This window comes from Somniosus microcephalus, chromosome 3, assembly GCF_052327205.1.
Source record: "Somniosus microcephalus isolate GS21.2 chromosome 3, FLI_Smic_1.0, whole genome shotgun sequence".
Lineage (NCBI taxonomy): Eukaryota > Metazoa > Chordata > Chondrichthyes > Squaliformes > Somniosidae > Somniosus > Somniosus microcephalus.
In genome coordinates this window covers 23,386,904-23,405,785 of record NC_140989.1, presented here as the reverse complement: position 1 = coordinate 23,405,785, position 18,882 = coordinate 23,386,904, and the positions used below count along the sequence as shown (strand labels likewise).

At 47.5% G+C, this 18,882-nt stretch overlaps 1 protein-coding gene across 1 annotated transcript in view; it reads left to right on the top strand.

Annotated features, from left to right (window-relative positions):
* Positions 1-18,882, top strand: part of arfgef3 (ARFGEF family member 3) — a 179,041-nt gene that overhangs the window by 78,360 nt on the left and 81,799 nt on the right. The window contains exons 16-17 of the mRNA XM_085979326.1: positions 3,535-3,750; positions 14,477-14,587. Coding sequence (XP_085835452.1) covers positions 3,535-3,750; positions 14,477-14,587 — 327 coding nt within the window. The remainder of the gene's footprint in view (positions 1-3,534; positions 3,751-14,476; positions 14,588-18,882) is intronic.

Sequence of the window (18,882 nt, the reverse complement as noted above, 5' to 3'; positions counted from 1 at the left end):
TCAAATAAAGCTGTTGGACTATAACCTGGTGTTGTGTGACTTCTTACAACCGTCTAGTCAATCCTGTTAGAAGATTGCTATGTGTGGTCATCAGATAAGGATACATTCAGCTTCATTCTCACAGCTTGAAGCCCTATGTTTGGGTTGTGATTTACATATCACGGCACTGGAGGAGAATGCATTGGTTCAAGTCAGAAAGAACAGAGAAAATATTGGCAGACGGAAACATGAGAGTAATTCACTAGGTGTTATGCAAATCAGAAACGTACAGATATCGTTCAATATAATATTGAGTGCCCACTATTGCTGCAGTGTCCAAGCTGCTGAGTCCATGGGCCTGTTATGTCTGTAACATGGAGCCTCGGGGATCACTTACACCCCGCCCATCTTAAACCTTGCCCGATTTTACTCTCGATATAAAGTGAAATCGGGCTGGGGTGCAAAAACAGGCGACCAAACTGAGGTTTTATGAGGAAAGATTGGAAAGGCTGGGGTTGTTTTAATTGGAACAGAGGAGGCTGAGGGAAGATTTAATTGAAGTGTATAAAATTATGAGGGGCCTAGATAGAGTGGATAGGAAGGACCTATTTCCCTTAGCAGAGGGGTCAATAACCAGGGGGCATAGATTTAAAGTCATTGGTAAAAGGAGTTGAGGAGAACATTTTTCACCCAGAGGGTGGTGGGGGACTGGAACTCACTGCCTGAAAGGGTGGTCGAGGCAGGAACCCTCATCACATTTAAAAAGTACTTGGATATGCACTTGAAGTGCCGTAACCTACAGGGCTACGGACCAAGAGCTGGAAAGTGGGATTAGGCTGGATAGCTCTTTGTCGGCCGGCACGGACACGACGGGCCGAATGGCCTCCTTCTGTGTCATAAACTAAGATTCTATGATCTGATCCCGCAAGGCGGGTTAGGTTAGAATGACTCCCATAAAGTCTAAATCCTTGTTCCCATTAATTTGTCAGTATTGCTGAGACTAACAGGTGTGTTCTGATTTAGGATTTATCTGCCAACGAGGCATTTGTGCTGAAAACAGGCGCCTCTTCCCCGCACCCCCCCAAAACCGTCAAACGGCACAAGCCAGTGAGTAAGACGCTTAAGCACAAATGGCACTGAGTTGCCCGGGCTTTGTTGGGCTGGATTGTGAGACCTCACTGGCCAGGTGTGGCTCACGGGCCAGATGTCTGAACACCTCTGTCTACAGTTTTGGTCTCGTTATCTGAGGAAGGACATACTTGCCTTAGAGGTGGTGCAATTAAGGTTCACTAGATGAGAGGGTTGTCCTATGAGGAGAGATTGAGTAGATTGGGCCTATACTCTCTGGAGTTTAGAAGAATGAGAGGTGATCTCAGTGAAACATTCTGAGGGGGATTGACAGGGTAGATGCTGAGAGATTGTTTCCCCTGGCTGGAGTGTCTAGAACTAGGGGGCAGAGTCTCAGGATAAGGGGTCGGCCATTTAAGACTGAGATGAGGAGGAATTTCTTCACTCAGAGGGTTGTCAATCTTTGGAATTCTCTGCCCCAGAGGGCTGTGGATGCTGAGTCTTTGAGTATATTCAAGGCTGAGATCGGTAGATTTTTGGACTCCAGGGGAATCAAGTGATATGGAGATCGGGCGGGCAAGTGGAGTTGAGGTCAAACATCAGCCATGATCTTATGGAATGGCAGAGTAGGCTCGAGGGGCCGTATGGCCGATTCCTGCTCCTAATTCTTATGTTCTTTGGGGCCTCACATCCTTTCCTGCTGCCTGTTGCTGCTATATATTTTGGGCAAAGTTCTAAGGTAGTCATTTTCTTTCGGCTGAAGAAATATTTTCAGGAATAACTAAGAGGAGGGAGCCTTGCAGTTAGGACGGTCACAGAGCGGCATGGAATCTGTCAGTGCCATCGGCACTACGGGTTTACAGAGAAGTGTTTGGGATCGGTTTCGCTGAAATAAACATTTTAATAAAAGACCAAATATGCCAGTGGGCAAAATGAGATGGAAGACTGGAAGCTTGTTCACAAGTACTTTATTCAGAGTGTTTAGCTAATTTTTCAGTGTTATGGAGGCACCATGGGGAAAATAGACCACTGAAATAAGGCAGTGCCGTCTGCACCGCTTAAAATATCCACGTTTCAAACAGGCAGTCGCTTATATCCCCCAAAAAGCAATGACCATTAACCATTGGCATGGACGTCAATTTCAAAGTTGCCAGTTACAGCGTCTCAAGTACTCGGTGTATTTCGGGCAGACACAGCTGTGTTTACTCACCAGTTTGCACCTCATTAATGTGCACGGAATACAAGAACAATCATAAGTAAATAACAAATAACAGAAAACGCTGGAAAAACTCAGCAGGCCCAGCAACATCCGCGGAGAGAGAAACAGAGTCAACGTTTCAGGTCGAAACCCTTCGTCAGGACTGAGAAAAAAGCAGGAAATGAAACAGATTAAAAAGCCAGTTTGGGGGCTGGGAAATGGGGGAGGGGATGAAAGAACAAAAGGGAAGGTCTGAGAGGTGAAGAGACATTAAGAGATATTCAAGACGAGACGAGATGGTAATAGGACAGGTAAAGAGACAAAAGATGGCTCTAGATGGAGTGTGAAATGCGCTGGCAGAGTGAGAGACAGCTGCCATGTGGGAGAGAAAAAAGGAAAAGCCACAAACCAAAGGTGTGGATAAAAAATATATAAAAATATAATAGGGGCCGAGGTTATGATCTGAAATTGTTGAACTCGATATTGAAACCCGAAGTGCCTAATCGGAAGATGAGTTGCTGTTCCTCGAGCTTACACTGAGCTTCCGTGGAACAATGCTAGAATCCACCTTGAATAAGTAAATAACACCTTGTTGATGGTCAGTTCTCTTTAGTGTACTCTAAGGCTTTCTGATCCCCTCTAAGTGGTGTGGGGTTACAGGTGGCACTGACTGCAGTTTAAGTAAAGCTATTGTTATGTGGTAGAGTGCTGTAATAGCGCTACCCTGATATACTGACCATCGCGTATAGCGGGCGAATCGCGTTCGCACGAACACTCACGCTGTAAGTGGTGGAGACTGCACTGTTATATAGATACAGATAAAAATGAGGGACCCATCGTGCAGGACACCACAGAGATTGAAAAAGGGTAAGAGAGAAGGTGAGATAAATTTCAAGAATTAGTTAAGGGGTTTTAAAAGCCTGCAAATTGTCACGAGGAAGGAAAGACTGAGGGAGGTGAGTGCTAAGGTCTTGGGAAGGAGTGAGTTAGAATGGGAAGATGGTGCGATGGATCTTGACTTCAGCAAGTAGCACGGCACTAATGGGAAAGGCAACAATTGCGTGTCGCTGCCCTTGTGCCCGCTGTCCTTGTGCCACATGGACTGCAGCGGTTCAAGAAGGCGGCTCACCACCACCACCTTCTCAAGGGCAATTACGGATGGGCAATAAATGCTGGCCTTCCCAGCGACACCCACATCCCAGGAACAAATAATTTAAAAAGTGGTAAGACTTTGTTGGTGTATTCACTGAATGGCTTTCTTTTCTTGTCTGTTTATTTTGTTATACCAGGTGTGTCTTTCGCCCGCTTCATTCTGATTGGCTGCTGGAAGAACCTGATTGACACGCTCTCCACTCCCCTGACTGGCCGGGTGGCCGGCAGTTCCAAGAGGCTGGCGTTCATACTGGGCACGGAAGGAATTAAGGAGCAGAACCAGAAGGAGAGAGATGCCATCTGCATGAGTCTGGATGGCCTACGGAAAGCTGCTCGGCTCAGCTGTGCGCTGGGTATGCCGACACCGGTCGTTTGTTCTTCTGTTTTCCTCTAGGTGGCGCTGCTGTGCCGTCAATGCTGAAATCCCACATCCATTCCAAACCGTTGTGGTGACAGCGCTTCATAGAAACATAGAAGATAGGAGCAGGAGTAGGCCATTCGGCCCCTCGAGCCTGCTCCGCCATTCAATGCGATCATGGCTGATCATCCAAATTCAGTACCCTGTCCCTGCTTTCTCCACATATCCCTTTAGCCTTAAGAAATATATCTAACTCCTTCTTGAATATATTTAATGAATTGGCCTCAACTGCCTTCTGTGGTAGAGAATTCCACAGGTTCACCACTTTCTGGGTGAAGAAATTCCTCCTCATCTCAGTCATAAATGGCTTACCCCTTATCCTTAGACTGTGACCCCTGGTTCTGGACTCCCCGACATCGGAAACATCCTTCCTGCATCTAGTCTGTCTAGTCCTGTTAGAATTTTATAAGTTTCAATGAGATCCCCTCTCATTCTTCTAAACTCCAGCAAGTATAAGCCCAATCGACCCAATCTCTCCTCATGCGTCATTCCTGCCATCCCAGTTATCAGTCTGGTGAATCTTCGCTGCACTCCCTCCATGGCAAGAACATCCTTCCTCAGATAAGGATGTGGAGTTCCACATTCTCCCGAAGCAAATTCATTTAATCTCTCGACCAACCTTGAAAAGGAGCAAAACTGGATTTTTTTTTAGCTTTATTCATTCTCGGGATGTGGGACATCGCTGGCAAGACCAGCATTTATTGCCCATCCCAAGTTGCCCTTGAGAAGGTGGTGGTGAACTGCCTTCTTGAACTGCTGCAGTCTGTGTGGTGAAGGTACTCCCACAGTGCTGTTAGGGAGGGAGTTCCATGATTTTGACCCAGCGACGATAAAAAGGATCGGCGATATGTGTTCAAGTCAGGATGGTGTGTGACTTGGAGGGGAACTTGGAGGTGGTGGTGTTCCCATGTCCTGCTGCCCTTGTCCTTCTAGGTGGAAGAGGTCGCGGGTTCGGGAGGTGCTGTCGAAGAATCAGTAGCTTCGAAAGAGCAGACGTAAGACATTTGGCAGCTTAAACTCCAGCCCTAAATACAGGCCTGTTTCTTTATTACTCTGGCCCGGAGTTCCCTCAAACGGCTGGTTACGCCAACATGTATGCCGATATTGTCGTCAGCTGAACTTTCCTGACAATTTCATTAGACAATCAGCGTGAACAATCGGGGGTTTGAGGAACATTTATCCCTCAACCAACAGCACTAAAACGGATTATCTGGTCATTATCTCATTGCTGTTTGTGGGAGCTTGCTGTGTGCAAAGTGGCTGCTGCGTTTCCCACATTACAACAGTGACTCCACTTCAAAAACCACCAACATAGAAACATAGCAGATAGGAGCAGGAGTAGGCCATTCGGCCCCTCGAGCCTGCTCCGCCATTTAATGAGATCATGGCTGATCATCCAAAGTCAGTACCCTGTCCCTGCTTTCTCCCCATATCCCTTGATCCCTTTAGCCTTAAGAAATATATCTAACTCCTTCTTGAATATATTTAATGAATTGGCCTCAACTGCCTTGTGTGGTAGAGAATTCCACAGGTTAACCACTCTCTGGGTGAAGAAATTCCTCCTCATTTCTGTCCTAAATGGCTTACCCCTTATCCTTAGACTGTGACCCCTGGTTCTGGACTTCCCCACCATCGGGAACAGCCTTCCTGCATCTGGTCTGTCTAATCCTGTTAGAATTTTATAAGTTTCAATGAGATCCCCTCTCATTCTTCTAAACTCTAGCGAATATAAGCCCAGTCGACTCACTCTCTCTTCATACGTCATTCCTGCCATCCCAGGTATCAGTCTGGTGAATCTTCGCTGCACTCTCTCCATGGCAAGAACTTCCTTCCTCAGATAAGGTGACCAAAACTGCACACAATACTCAAGGTGTGGTCTCACCATGGCCCTGTACAACTGCAGCAAGACATCCTTGCTCCTGTACTCGAATCCTCTCAACATACCATTTACCTTCTTAACCGCCTGCTGCACCTGCATGCTTACCTTCAGCGACTGGTGCACAAGGACACCCAGGTCTTGTTGCACTTCCCCTTTTCCCAATCTATTGCCGTTCAGATAATAATCTGTCTTCCTGCTATTGCCACCGAAGTGGATAACCTCGCATTTATCCACATTATACTGCATTTGCCATGTATCTGCCCAATCACCCAACCTGTCCAAATCATACTGGAGTTTCTCTGCATCCTCCTCACAGCACACACGCCCACCCAGCTTTGTGTCGTCTGCAAACTTGGAGATACAGGTAGACTATCCTTTATCCGAAAACCTCGGGACCAGCCGAGTTTCGGATAAAGGAGAATTTCGGATTTCGGAAGGTGGGTCGGCGGGGGTCGGCGGGGGGTCGTGCGCACGACTTACGCTGACGCTCAGCGTAAGTCAGTCGGGGTTGGCGGGGGTCGGGGCCGGCGGGGTACGCGGGGGGGGTCGGCGGTTGTCGGGGCTGGCGGGGTCCGCGGGGGGGTCGGCGGTTGTCGGGGCTGGCGGGGTCGGCGGTTGTCGGGGCTGGCGGGGTCCGCGGTGGGGTCGGCGGTTGTCGGGGCTGGCGGTTGTCGGGGCTGGCGGGGTCGGCGGTTGTCGGGGCTGGCGGGGTCGGCGGTTGTCGGGGCTGGCGGGGTCGGCGGTTGTCGGGGCTGGCGGGGTCGGCGGTTGTCGGGGCTGGCGGGGTCGGCGGGGGGTTGTGCGCACGACTTACCCTTTATCCGAACTTCCGCAACCGGAACCCTCTAAAAACCGAAGGTTTTTTTGTTCAGCGTAAGTCGTACGCACGACTTACGCTGAACGCAAAAACCTTCAGTTTTTAGAGGGTTTCGGTTTTCGGAAGTCCGGATAAAGGGTAGTCTACCTGTATTACATCTAGTTCCCTCGTCTAGATCATTTATATATATTGTGAATAGCTGGGGTCCTAGCACTGATCCCTGCGGTACCCCACTAGTCACTGCCTGCCACTCGGAAAAAGACCCGTTTATTCCAACTCTTTGCTTCCTGTCTGCCAACCAGTTCTCTATCCAAGTCAATACCTTGCCCCCAATCCCATGTGCCTTAACTTTGCACGCTAATCTCTTATGCGGGACCTTATCGAAAGCCTTCTGAAAGTCCAAATACACCACATCCACTGGTTCTCCCTTATCTATTCTACCAGTTACATCCTCAAAAAATTCCAGTAGATTAGTCAAGCACGATTTACCTTTTGTAAATCCATGTTGACTTTGTCCGATTCTGTCGCTGTTTTCCAAGTGCTCTGCTATTACATCTTTTATAATGGACTCTAGCATTTTCCCCACTACCGCTGTCAGACTTACCGGTCTATAATTCCCCGTTTTCTCTCAACCCAACACTCAATATCTAGGCTCAAACATGAAGATTGGCCACTTTGGTGGAGTTGAGCCACAGTAAGGAAGCTGAGGAGAGAGAATTGGAGGAACAAAGAAAGGGTCTCAGCCGAGCAAACCCAACAGCTGGCCAGTGAAAGAAACATCAAGTGTGACTTGGTGCACTATTGCTGCTCTTCCACTAGATGTCATGAGTGTCTTTGTACCGAGCGCATCCTGTTATATTTACAGGAAACTTTTTTTTATCCGGCACGGACGGGACCGACGTGCTGCCGGTTCATCAAAAATTCCAGATAACCGAACGCTATAGTAAAAGATAGAGAGAGCTGAGAGCTCCGTATAAAGCAACAAACCCTGTTGCTTAGCAACAACTGTAGAACAATGGCCACAAGTTTCAAGCGTCTCTGTAGCTTAGCAACAGCTGCAGCCACACCCTTGCACAGCAACAGATGGAAGGCGGCAAAAAAATATGAAGTAAAACCTACTCCTGAATTTTGCCGGTTAACCGAGATTTCCGGTTATTTAGGTGCCGGTAAATCGAAAGTTTCCTGTATTGAAGGAAAGGTAGAAAGAAATACTTGCATTTATAAAGCACCTCATCCAGTCATTGAAACATCTCAAACGCTTCGCACACTTTTGGAATGCAGTGACTGTTACATAGTATTACATAGAATGTACAGCACAGAAACAGGCTGTTCAACCCAACTGGTCCGTGCTGGTGTTTATGCTCCACACGAGCCTCCTTCTCTCTTCTTCATCTAACCCCATCAACATATCCTTGAATTCCTTTCTTCCTCATGTGTTTATCTAGTTTCCCCTTAAATGCATGTATGCCATTCGCCTCAACCACTCCCTGTGGTAGCGAGTTCCACATTCTCACCACCCTCTGGGTGAAGAAGTTTCTCCTGAATTCCCTATTGGATTTATTAGTGACTATCTTATATTTATGGCCTCTAGTTCTGGACTCTCTCGCAAGTGGAAACATCTTCTCTACGTCTACCCTATTGAACCTTTTCATAATCTTAAAGACCTCTATCAGGTCACCTCTCAGCCTTCTCTTTTCTACAGCCCCAGCCTGTTCAATCTTTCGTGATTGGTACAACCTCCCAGTTCTGGTATCATTCTAGTAAATCTTTTTTGCACCTTCTCCATCGCCTATATATCCTTTTCATAATATGGAGACCAGAACTGTGCACAGTACTCCCAGTGGGGGCTGACCAAGGTTCGATACAAGTTTAACATAACATCTCTACTTTTCAATTCTATCCATCCAGAAATGAACCCCAGTGCTTTGTTTTTGAATGGCCTCATTAACCTGCTGTTATGTAGGCAAACTGCACCAACAACATCCCACAAACAGCAAATGAGATGAATGGCCACTTCGTCTGGTTTTATTTTTGGTGGTGCTTGTTGAGGGATCAGTTTTGGACAGGACACCGGGGAGAACTCCCCGCTCTTCTTCCAATAATGTCGTGGGATCGTTAACATTCGCCTGAACAGGCAGACGAGGCAACGGCCTCAACCAACAAAGCAGCGCTCCCTTAGTACTGAACTCCCTCAGCCTACACCGTGTACTCGAGTCCTGAGGTGTCATTTTGACTTTGCGCGATAGTGTGGAGCGGGTGATAGCGAATCGGCATGACTTGAAGGAAAATTAAAATGAGGAGAGATGTAAAATGGGGCTGTCGACTTGCTATCACCCGCCTCACACTATTGCACAAAGTCACAATTATCGCCCCCACCCAGTATGGGCCTCAAACCCACAACATTCTGGCCCAGAAGCAAGCTTGTCATAGACATTTAGGGCAGGATTTTCATTGGGCCGTGGAGTCGGGATTGGAGGTGTGTGGGGGGTTAAAATCCCGAAATCAGGGGTCCCGACTCCATCCCGCACCCAAACCCGCCTCCAAGCCAGTTTCAAAGGCGGTGGGTACCCGCCCCGCACTGGGACCCGCCTACCCGAAGCGGGAAGGGATTAGTGCCAATTAACTGCGTGTTAACAGGTAGTTAACAGGCAGTTTTTAGCCTAATCCCTATTTTTAAGGTTGAAGTGTGGGATTCCCGACGGCTCCAAACCACGCCAAGTTAGAGGAGGCGGGCCGTCGGGTTTAAGGACTTGGAGGGGTCGAGATGTCGGTGTTCAGGTGAGTGATGTGTGCATGAGTGTAAAGGTAAGTGTGTTTGGTGTGTCTAAAGTGATTAAAGAAGTTTAAATGACCTTTTCTTACCTTTACAGCCTTCCTTCCTTCAGGTCTCAAGAGTCCCTCATCTCACCGGCACAGAAAGCAGAATGGCCGCGAACTGTCAAAAGTGACTGCCTTCAGCTTTCAGTGCCGGTGAGAGTTCTAACTGAGTCTGTGGAGAAGGACTCAGGTTTGAAGTCAGACTGTCAGTGTTTGACAGCTTCAAACAGCTGTGAAACACTGATATTTCATCTGTCAAAACCTCTTGACAGATGAAATTTCAGTCTGTGATGTCACCTGTTGCTGGGTGGCCCTTAATTGGCCTGCTGAGCCCACTGGGCGGGCTCAACAAGGTCAATCAAGTTAAATTCGCGTGGATTGGCCGCATCTCGATGGAGGCGGGACTACAACCCCGAAAGTTGTAGTCCCGCCTCCAACCCGACTCCTGAATGAAAATCCTGCCCTTAGATGCAAAGCATCACTGTAGCCCCAGTGCTTGGGGGAATACTTGAACCCAGTACTCTTGCAGAGGGACACTGATGGTGGACTCCTTGGAGGCAATATTCTGAGTACACACCTGCGATCTTCCAACATGTAATGGTAGCAGGCAAGGTTCCTTGTGGCTGACAGAAAATGACCCCACTTCTTTCGTTATTTTAGATCCAGAGGGATCCAGCAGATACGTTGTTTTCTCCTGATGAAGCTGGGGGAGGCGCAGGGTCGGTGTGATTCCCGACTCCGCACTCCAGTGCATTTACTACAGGCCCGGGTCTGTAACTGGATTCAACAGCTCCCTGTGGTGCTCCTCACGTACAGGGCCAACATCTCGGATTGGAGGCCGAGCAAGAGGGAGAGAGGGAAGAGGCGGCTGGGCTGGCGGGACAGGAGCACGGTCAGAGGGAATGGTCTTCAGAACCACTGGAGCTTACAGCACAGATTGCGGCCATTTGGTCCATTGTGACCTGTTGGAAAAAAGAAAGACAGATTTGCATTTCTATAGCACCTTTCACAATCTCAGGATGTCTCAAAGCGCTTTACAGCCAATGAAGTACTTTTGAAGTGTAGTCACTGTTGTAATGTAGGAAATGTGTCAGCCAATTTGCGCACAGCAAGCTCCCACAAACAGCAATGTGATAATGACCAGATAATCTGTTTTATTGATGTTGATTTGAGGGATAAATATTGCCCAGGACACCGGGTATACCTCCCCAGCTCCTCTTCAATAAAGTGCCATGGGATCTTCTACGTCCACCTGAGAGGGCAGATGAAGCCTCGGTTTAACATCTCATCCAAAAGACAGCACCCCCTCAGTACTGCACTGGAGTGTCAGCCTGGATTTTTGTGCTCACATTTCTGGAGTTGGACTTGAACCCACAACTTTCAGACTCAGAGGCGAGAGTGCCACCCACTGAGCCATGGCTGACCTGCTGGTTCTTTGTTAGAACTCATAGCCCTGTATCCTCCGTCTGCCCTGCTTGTGAAGGTGCTGGGGATTTGGCAAGAAGCAGGTGTTGAGAGAGGCGGGTGGCGGGGGGGGGGGGGGGGCAGGCGAGGAAGTTCCAGAGGGTGGGGGCACAGTGCCTGAAGGAGTAGCCATCAATATTGGAGCAAAGAGTGTGGGGGTGAGGAATAGGCAAGTGTTGGAGGAGCAGAGGGTGGGCACAGAGGGTACTTGTGGCTGGAGAAGATCACCGAGGCAAGGTGAGTGAGGCAGTGGAGGGGTTTGAAAGTGTTAATTCACACAGGGAGACAGAGTATTTCTGTATTGAGAAGTAAAGCTATTTAATTTTTTTTGCCAAATGTCAAGTTGACTTCATAAATTCTCAAGCATCTTTTATGTTATGTTTCTATGTAATCAGCCAGTGATGAAAAAATGGTTTGAATTGCTCACTGCTTATCAAGCTGGGACTTTGCTGCCCCCTCAATTAACACTTTCCTTTACTCAAAGCTTAAACTTTAACCAGAGAGAACAAATCCTTCACTAGGGGTAATGTTCACTAGATCGATTCCTGGGTTGTCCCATGAGGAGAGATTGAGAAGATTGGGCCTATACTCTCTGGAGTTTAGAAGAATGAGAGGTGATCTCATTGAAACATATAAGATTCTGAGGGGGATTGACAGGGTCGATACTGAGAAGTTGTTTCCCCTGGCTGGAGTGTCTAGAACTAGGGGGCATAGTCTCAGGATAAGGGGTCGGCCATTTAAGACTGAGATGAGGAGGAATTTCTTCACTCAGAGGGTGGTGAATCTTTGGAATTCTCTGCCCCAGAGGGCTGTGAATGCTCAGTCTTTGAGTATATTCAAGGCTGAGATAGGTAGATTTTTGGACTCTTGGGGAACCAAGGGATATGGGGATCGGGCGGGAAAGCGGAGTTCAGGTCGAAGATCAGCCAGGATGGCGGAGAAGGCTCGAGGGGCTGTATGACCTACTCCTGCTCTTATTTCTTATGTTCTCATAATGTACGGGTGAGGGAGCCAGTGTGGAAGGGAATAGCTGAAACAGGCCAGGATACTGCAAGAGAGCAGACAGAGAAAGCATTGGAGATGGAGGAATATATAATGACGAGTAGATCTCCTGTGGCATTGCTCATAACATGTTCGCCATAGAGTGGTATAAGATAGAGTGAGGCCACAATGCCATCTGGTGGTCACGGCCTGTAATTCGAGGGTCACCTGGGCCTGTTTACATGCCGTTTCTAATGTTAAGCTGTGACAGAAAATAACAAGACCAAAAATCGGCACAACAGGAAGTGTAGTTTCTGGACAGGAAATTTGTGCATACACAAGAGTGCATACAGCACGGTGGCATAGTGGTTAGCACTGTTGCCTCACAGCGCCAGGGACCCAGGTTCAAATCCGGCCTCGGGTGACTGTGTGGAGTTTGCACATTCTCCCCATGTTTGCGTGGGTTTCCTCCGGGTGCTCCGGATTCCTCCCACAGTCCAAAGATGTGCGGGTTAGGTTGATTGGCCATGATAAAAAATTGACCCTTAATGTTAGGAGGGATTAAATACGCGGGGTTACGGGGATAGGGCTTGGGTGGGATGGCTGTCGGTGTAGGGACCGGGTGCTAGGGTTTGGATGATCAGCCATGATCTCGTTGAATGGCAGAGCAGGCTCAAATGGCCTACTCCTGCTCCTATCTTCTATGTTAATATTATATGTAGATAACAATTGTATTTAAAGAAAGACTTGCATTTATATAGCACCTTTCATGACCTCAGACCATCCCAAAGGGCTTTACAGGCAATGAAGTACTTTTTGAAATGTAGCCACTGTTGTAATGTAGGAAATGTGGCAGCCAATTTGTGCACAGAAAGGTCCCATAAACAGCAATGAAGTAAATGACCAGATCAGCTCCCCTGCTCTTCTTCGAAATAGTGCCACGGGATCTTTTATGTCTACCTGAGAGGGCAGACGGGGCCTCGGTTTAACGTCTCATCCGAATGACGTCCCCTCCGACAGTGCCGCACTCCCTCAGCACTGCACTGGAGTGTCGGCCTGGCACAGCTGACACCTCCCAAGCCTGCGACCTCTTGTGCCACACGGACTGCAGCGGTTCAAGAAGGCGGCTCACCACCACCTTCTCAAGGGGAATTAGGGATGGGCAATAAATGCCGGCCTTGCCAGCGACGCTAACATCCCGAGAATGAATTTAAAAAAAATGTTCCTATATCGCAGCTTGTCGCATCAAATTGTCAACGTGATTCACACAATCCATTATTTTTGAGGTTCAGTGACTGTTGTTATGTAGGCAAAGACACTGCCGTGAGCACCCCTAATGGTGCATTGGCTTCACCCAGTGAGTTACTAAGCCACTCCATTCCAGGTTGAATTCCCAGTATGTGGTGAGTTAGCTGAACTAAGCCAGAGTGGCTCTTGGGCTGCCTCAGTTAACCTCAGCACCCTGGGTCAGGGAAGGGAAAGATCAGCCAGGATTCCTGCTCCTAATCGCTTTCCCGGGAGACCCCTGTTGGGACCAGGATTGCAAACCCTCCCAGATTATTCTGGATTGATTGATAACAACAACAACTTGTAACGACGCCTTTTAACATAGTAAAGCGTCCCAAGGCGCTTCACAGGAGTGTTATAAAACAAAACTTGACACCGAGCCACATTAGGGCAGATGACCAAAAGCTTGTTCAAAGAGGTAGGTTTTAAGGAGCGTCTTAAAGCGGGAGAGGGAGGTAGAGAGGCGGAGAGGTTTAGGGAGGGAATTCCAGAGCTTCGGGCCCAGGCAGCTGAAGGCACGGCCACCAATGGAGGGGCGAGTAAGATCGAGGATGCTCAAGAGGCCAGAATTAGAGGAGCGCAGACACTCTTGTGAGCAACCCGTGAGAAAAGCCATAGGGACATTTTCTTCTGCTGTCTCACTTCCGCCGGCTCATAACATACCTCAGGGCCCTAATGGTAAAGCCTTGCGGCAGATAGAGCAGTTTCTGGAGCGCAGAGGATTGTGGGTATTGTAGCCGCAATTATTGACTGACTGCTGCTACGATTGCTGTGTGGGGGGGGGGGATCAATGGCGGGAGCGTGGGGGGTGGGGCGCTTGGAGGTGGGAGGTCAGGTGATGAACCCTCCACAGTTGGCAATCCTACCCCAGCTTGTGTGGACGTTAAGCCATTGAGCTCGCCCCTCTCAGTCAGGTGGGCCTCAAGAGACTCACGCATGAACAATGGCCTTGTGTCACCATGGTGACAGGCAGCAGTGGAATCATACCCCAGCAAAGAGTCATTCCGGTCAGGAGGGGAGGAGGGGGAAAATTGGTTAGGCTGAAACCCGCAGAATCCCCCCCCCCCACCTCCACTCCCACCATACGCACACTGGGGTGAGTCACAGTCTGGTAAGGTGCTTTGTTTATTAGTGTTGAGAGAGCTGACTGTCTTTCGGACCTTGCTAATTAGCAAGTTAACGTGTCCACTCCTGGGACTGAATCCATTCCCAGTTGTTTTCTTTCTCCTGGTCTCGAGATCAGCAGGATAGCTTTACAGTCCCAGAGTGAAAGCTATACATGTGCGGCAGGTTTAATTTTTCCAATAACTAACCAGGCTAAGCTGAACAATGAGTGCAAAATACACACAAAAGAAATGACCTTTGAGCACTTTCCCCGTTGAGTTACATTACTGAACTTTGAACTTTCTTTTGCAGGTGTTGCTGCCAATTGTGCCTCAGCCCTTGCACAGATGTCAGCGGCATCGTGTGTTCAGGATGAGAAGGAGGACAAGGAAACCCCTGAGATCACTGACCCCATAGCACAAGGTACTGAGAACCCGTGCATTATCTGAGAAACACCACAGTGTACTGAGAATCCGTGCATTATAGGAACATAGGTACAGGAGGAGGCCATTCAGCCCCTCGAACCTGTTCTGCCATTCAATGAGATCATGGCTGATCTGCGACCTAACTCCACATACCCGCCTTTGCCTCATATCCCTTAATACCCTTTGGTTAACAAAAATCTATCAATCTCAGATTTAAAATTAACAATTGACCCAGCATCAATTGCCGTTTGCGGAAGAGAGTTCCAAACTTCTACCACCCTTTGCGTATAGAAGTGTTTCCTAACTTCACTCCTGAAAGGCCTGGCTCTAATTTTTAGACTATTTCTCCTAGTCCTAGACACCCCAACCAGCAAAGTTGAAGTCAATGGGAATCAGGGGGAAAACTCTCCGCTGGCTGGAGTCATACCTAGCACAAAGGAAGATGGTTATAGATGTTGGAGGCCAATCATCTCAGCCCCAGAACATCGCTGCAGCAGTTCCTCAGGGCAGTGTCCTGGGCCCAAACATCTTCAGCTGCTTCATCAATGACCTTCCCTTCATCATAAAGTCAGAAATGGGGATGTTCGCTGATGATTGCACAGTGCTCAGTGCCATTCGCAACTTCTCATAATGAAGCAGTCCATGCCCGCATGCAGCAGGACCTGGATGATATTCAGGCTTGGGCTGATAAACGGCAGGTAACATTCATGCCACACAAGTGCCAGGCAATGACTATCTCCAACAAGCGAGAGTCTAACCACCGCCCCTTGACATTCAATGGCATTACCATCGCCGAATCCCCCACCATCAATATCCTGGGGGGTCACCATTGACCAGAAACTTAACTGGATCAGCCACATAAATACTGTGGCAACAAGAGCAGGTCAGAGGATGGGTATTCTGCGGCGAGTGTCTCACCTCATGACTCCCCAAAGCCTTTCTACCAGCTACAAGGCACAACTCAGGAGTGTGATGGAATACCCTCCGCTCGCCTGGATGAGTGCAGCTCCAATAACACTCAAGAAGCTCGACACCATCCAAGACAAAGCAGCCCGCTTGATTGGCACCCCATCCACCACCTTAAACATTCACTCCCTCCACCACCGGCGCACCGTAGCTGCAGTGTGTACCATCTACAAGATGCACTGCAGCAACTCGCCAAGGCTTCTTCGGCAGCACCTCCCAAACCCACAACCTCTTCCACCTAGAAGGACAAGGGCAGCAGGCGGATGAGAACGCCATCACTTGCAAGTTCCCTTCACCACAAGGACTGCAGCAGTTCAAGAAGGCGGCTCACCACCGCCTTCTCAAGGGCAATTAGGGGTGGCAATAAATGCTGGCCTTGACAGTGACGCCCACATCCCAGGAATGAATTTTAAAAAACAGTGGAAATAGTTTCTCTCTATCTACCCTATCAGTTCCCCTTAATATCTTGAAAACTTCGATCAGATCACCCCTTAACCTAAATTCCCAGGAATACAACCCTAATTTGTGTAATCTCTCCTCGTAACTTAACCCTTGTGTAATGATCAATAACATGTCATTCTAGAATAGTACACTAGGTGGAGCTATAGAGCTGTAGAGCTGTATACTGCTGTGTGTTTAGTTGAATGTGTTTAAGACTACACTACCCATGATGCACTAGGCTACCCAGAAAGCAGTAGTCAAGATGGCTGCCTCTACAGGATGCTGTACAAGTCCACATGGCATGAATAAATGTCTAGCTCTAAGCTAGCTGTTCATAATGCAAATGACTAGTTATTAATGAACATAACATGGTACCAGGATTGGTGAAGATCTGCTGAAAATTGTGAAAAGCGACATGGAGAATTTGAAGCCACTGGAATTTTTGAATCTCACAGGAATTCGAACTCTACATTGCTGCCATCGGGTTCGGTACGAAGCCAGACGCAAGGAAAATAGCGTTGCTGCTCACAGTTGCAGGCCCACAGGCGATAGAGGTATTTAATACATTTGTATTTAATCCAGAGGAGAACAGAGAAAATTTAGACGATGTGCTAAAGAAATTTGATACACATTGTTCTCCCAAAAAGAACGAGACCTATGAAAGATACATGTTCCGTTCACGGACACAGCGGCAAAATGAGACTTTTGATAGCTTTGTGACCGATCTGAAACTGAAAGCACAGACATGTAATTTCTCTGAGCTGAAAGCATCCATGATTCGTGACCAGATTGTGTTTGGTATTCATGATAAAAAAGTCAGGGAACGTCTGTTGAGAGAAACCGAACTAACATTGGAAAATGCTGTGAATATATGCCAAGCCAGTGAGCTAGCTTGACAGCACGCGAAGACTTTCAGTGAAATCAATAATGATGCGATTGTAGTAAGTGCTGCTGTCGGTGCTGTGTTCTACAAAGGGAAGAAACATGGGCAGAACAGAAATGAAAAGCAATCGGAGGAAGGAATTTTAAATTGTAAACGCTGTGGTTATAAACACCAGTTAAGACAATGCCCAGCGTTTGGAAAAATGTGCACAAAATGTCATGGAAAGAATCACTTTGCCAAACAATGCTTTTCAAAAGTAAAAACAAAGAAAGGGCAACAAGTCCAAGTCAATGTGATTGAGGACACTGATTTAAGTGAGACATTTTTTGTAGGAATGGTGTCATGTGACAATATAGAAAAGTATACAGAAAATGTGCAGCCCTCAGGAATAAACAATGCTGAACATAGCGTCAATGCAGTAAAAGAGGACAAATGGATGATCCCACTGCAGATAAATGGAGCATTAGTTACATTGAAACTGGACACTGGGGCAAAAGCAAACTTAATCAGTATGAGTGACATTAAAAATATGAAAGAAAAGCCCAAAATACAGAAAAAGTCAGTACTACTGAAGGACTATAATGGACAGAAAATAGATAGCTTAGGTGTATGCAGACTTAAAGTGACAGTCAAAGACAAAGTGCATCATCTCATGTTTTCTGTTGTGGCTGAAGGACTTGATTCACTACTGGGTGACAAAGCTTGTGAGGACTTAGAACTGGTCAAGAGAGTCTACCGTATAAACTGTGCCATAAACAGACCAGATGACTCAGTGGATTCTGTAGTAAATAATTTCCAGGATGTGTTCAAAGGATTTGGAGTTCTACCATTCACTTACAAGATCCAGCTAAAGGAGGATGCTCAGCCAGTGGTACATGCTCCACGAAGAGTTCCAGCACCCCTGCGTGACCGGCTCAAGAAAGAACTGGACAGAATGACCACACTAGGAGTCATCAGGAAAGTTGAAGAGCCAACAGACTGGGTTAACTCCATGGTATGTGTAAAGAAAAAGAACAATGATCTAAGAATATGCATGGATCCAAAGGATTTAAATGCAAACATAAAACGTGAACACTACCAGATTCCCAAGCGAGAAGAAATCACCAGTGAAATGTCAGGTGCCAGGTACTTTACAAAGCTCAATACCTCACAAGGATTTTGGCAACTAAAACTGGATGAAGAGAGCACCAAATACTGTACCTTCAACACACCATTTGGCAGGTATTGTTTCCTCAGAATGCCTTTCGGGATAATATCTGCATCTGAAATCTTTCATAGAGCGATGGAACACATACTTGAAGGTCTGGAAGGAGTTCAGGTCTATGTTGATGACATCATCATCTGGGGCTCCACACTGAAAGAACACAATGAGAGACTGACTAAAGTGCTACAGAGCATACGCCAGAATGGACTGAAGCTCAACAAACTAACTTGGCAGGGGGATGGGGTACAGAGTGGAGCTATAGTAGGGGGTGATTTACAGCCAAATACAGAGGGAAAAACAAGTCAGCTGGGAAGGCAAAGCAAATATGTGAAGGCAAAAGAGAATATGGCAGGGCTGGAAGGCATTTATTTTAATGCAAGGAGTCTTGCAAATAAGGTGGATGAACTGAAGTTGTTGTTGAACACATGGGAGTACGATATTGTTGCTATCACGGAGACATGGTTGAGGGAGGGTCAGGACTGGCAGCTCAATATTCCGGGGTATAGAATCTTCAGGCGAGACAGAGGGGGGTGTAAAAGGGGAGGGGGTGTTGCAATATTAATTAAGGAGTCAATTACTGCTGTAAGGAGGGATGAAATATTAGCGGGTTCCTCTAATGAGGCCATATGGGTAGAACTTAAAAACAAAAAGGGGGCAAGCACTTTGCTGGGAGTGTACTATAGGCCCCCAAACAGTCAGGGGGAGATAGAGGAACAGATATGTAGGCAAATCTCAGAAAAGTGCGAAAATAATAGGGTAATAATAGTGGGGGATTTCAACTTCCCCAATATAAATTGGG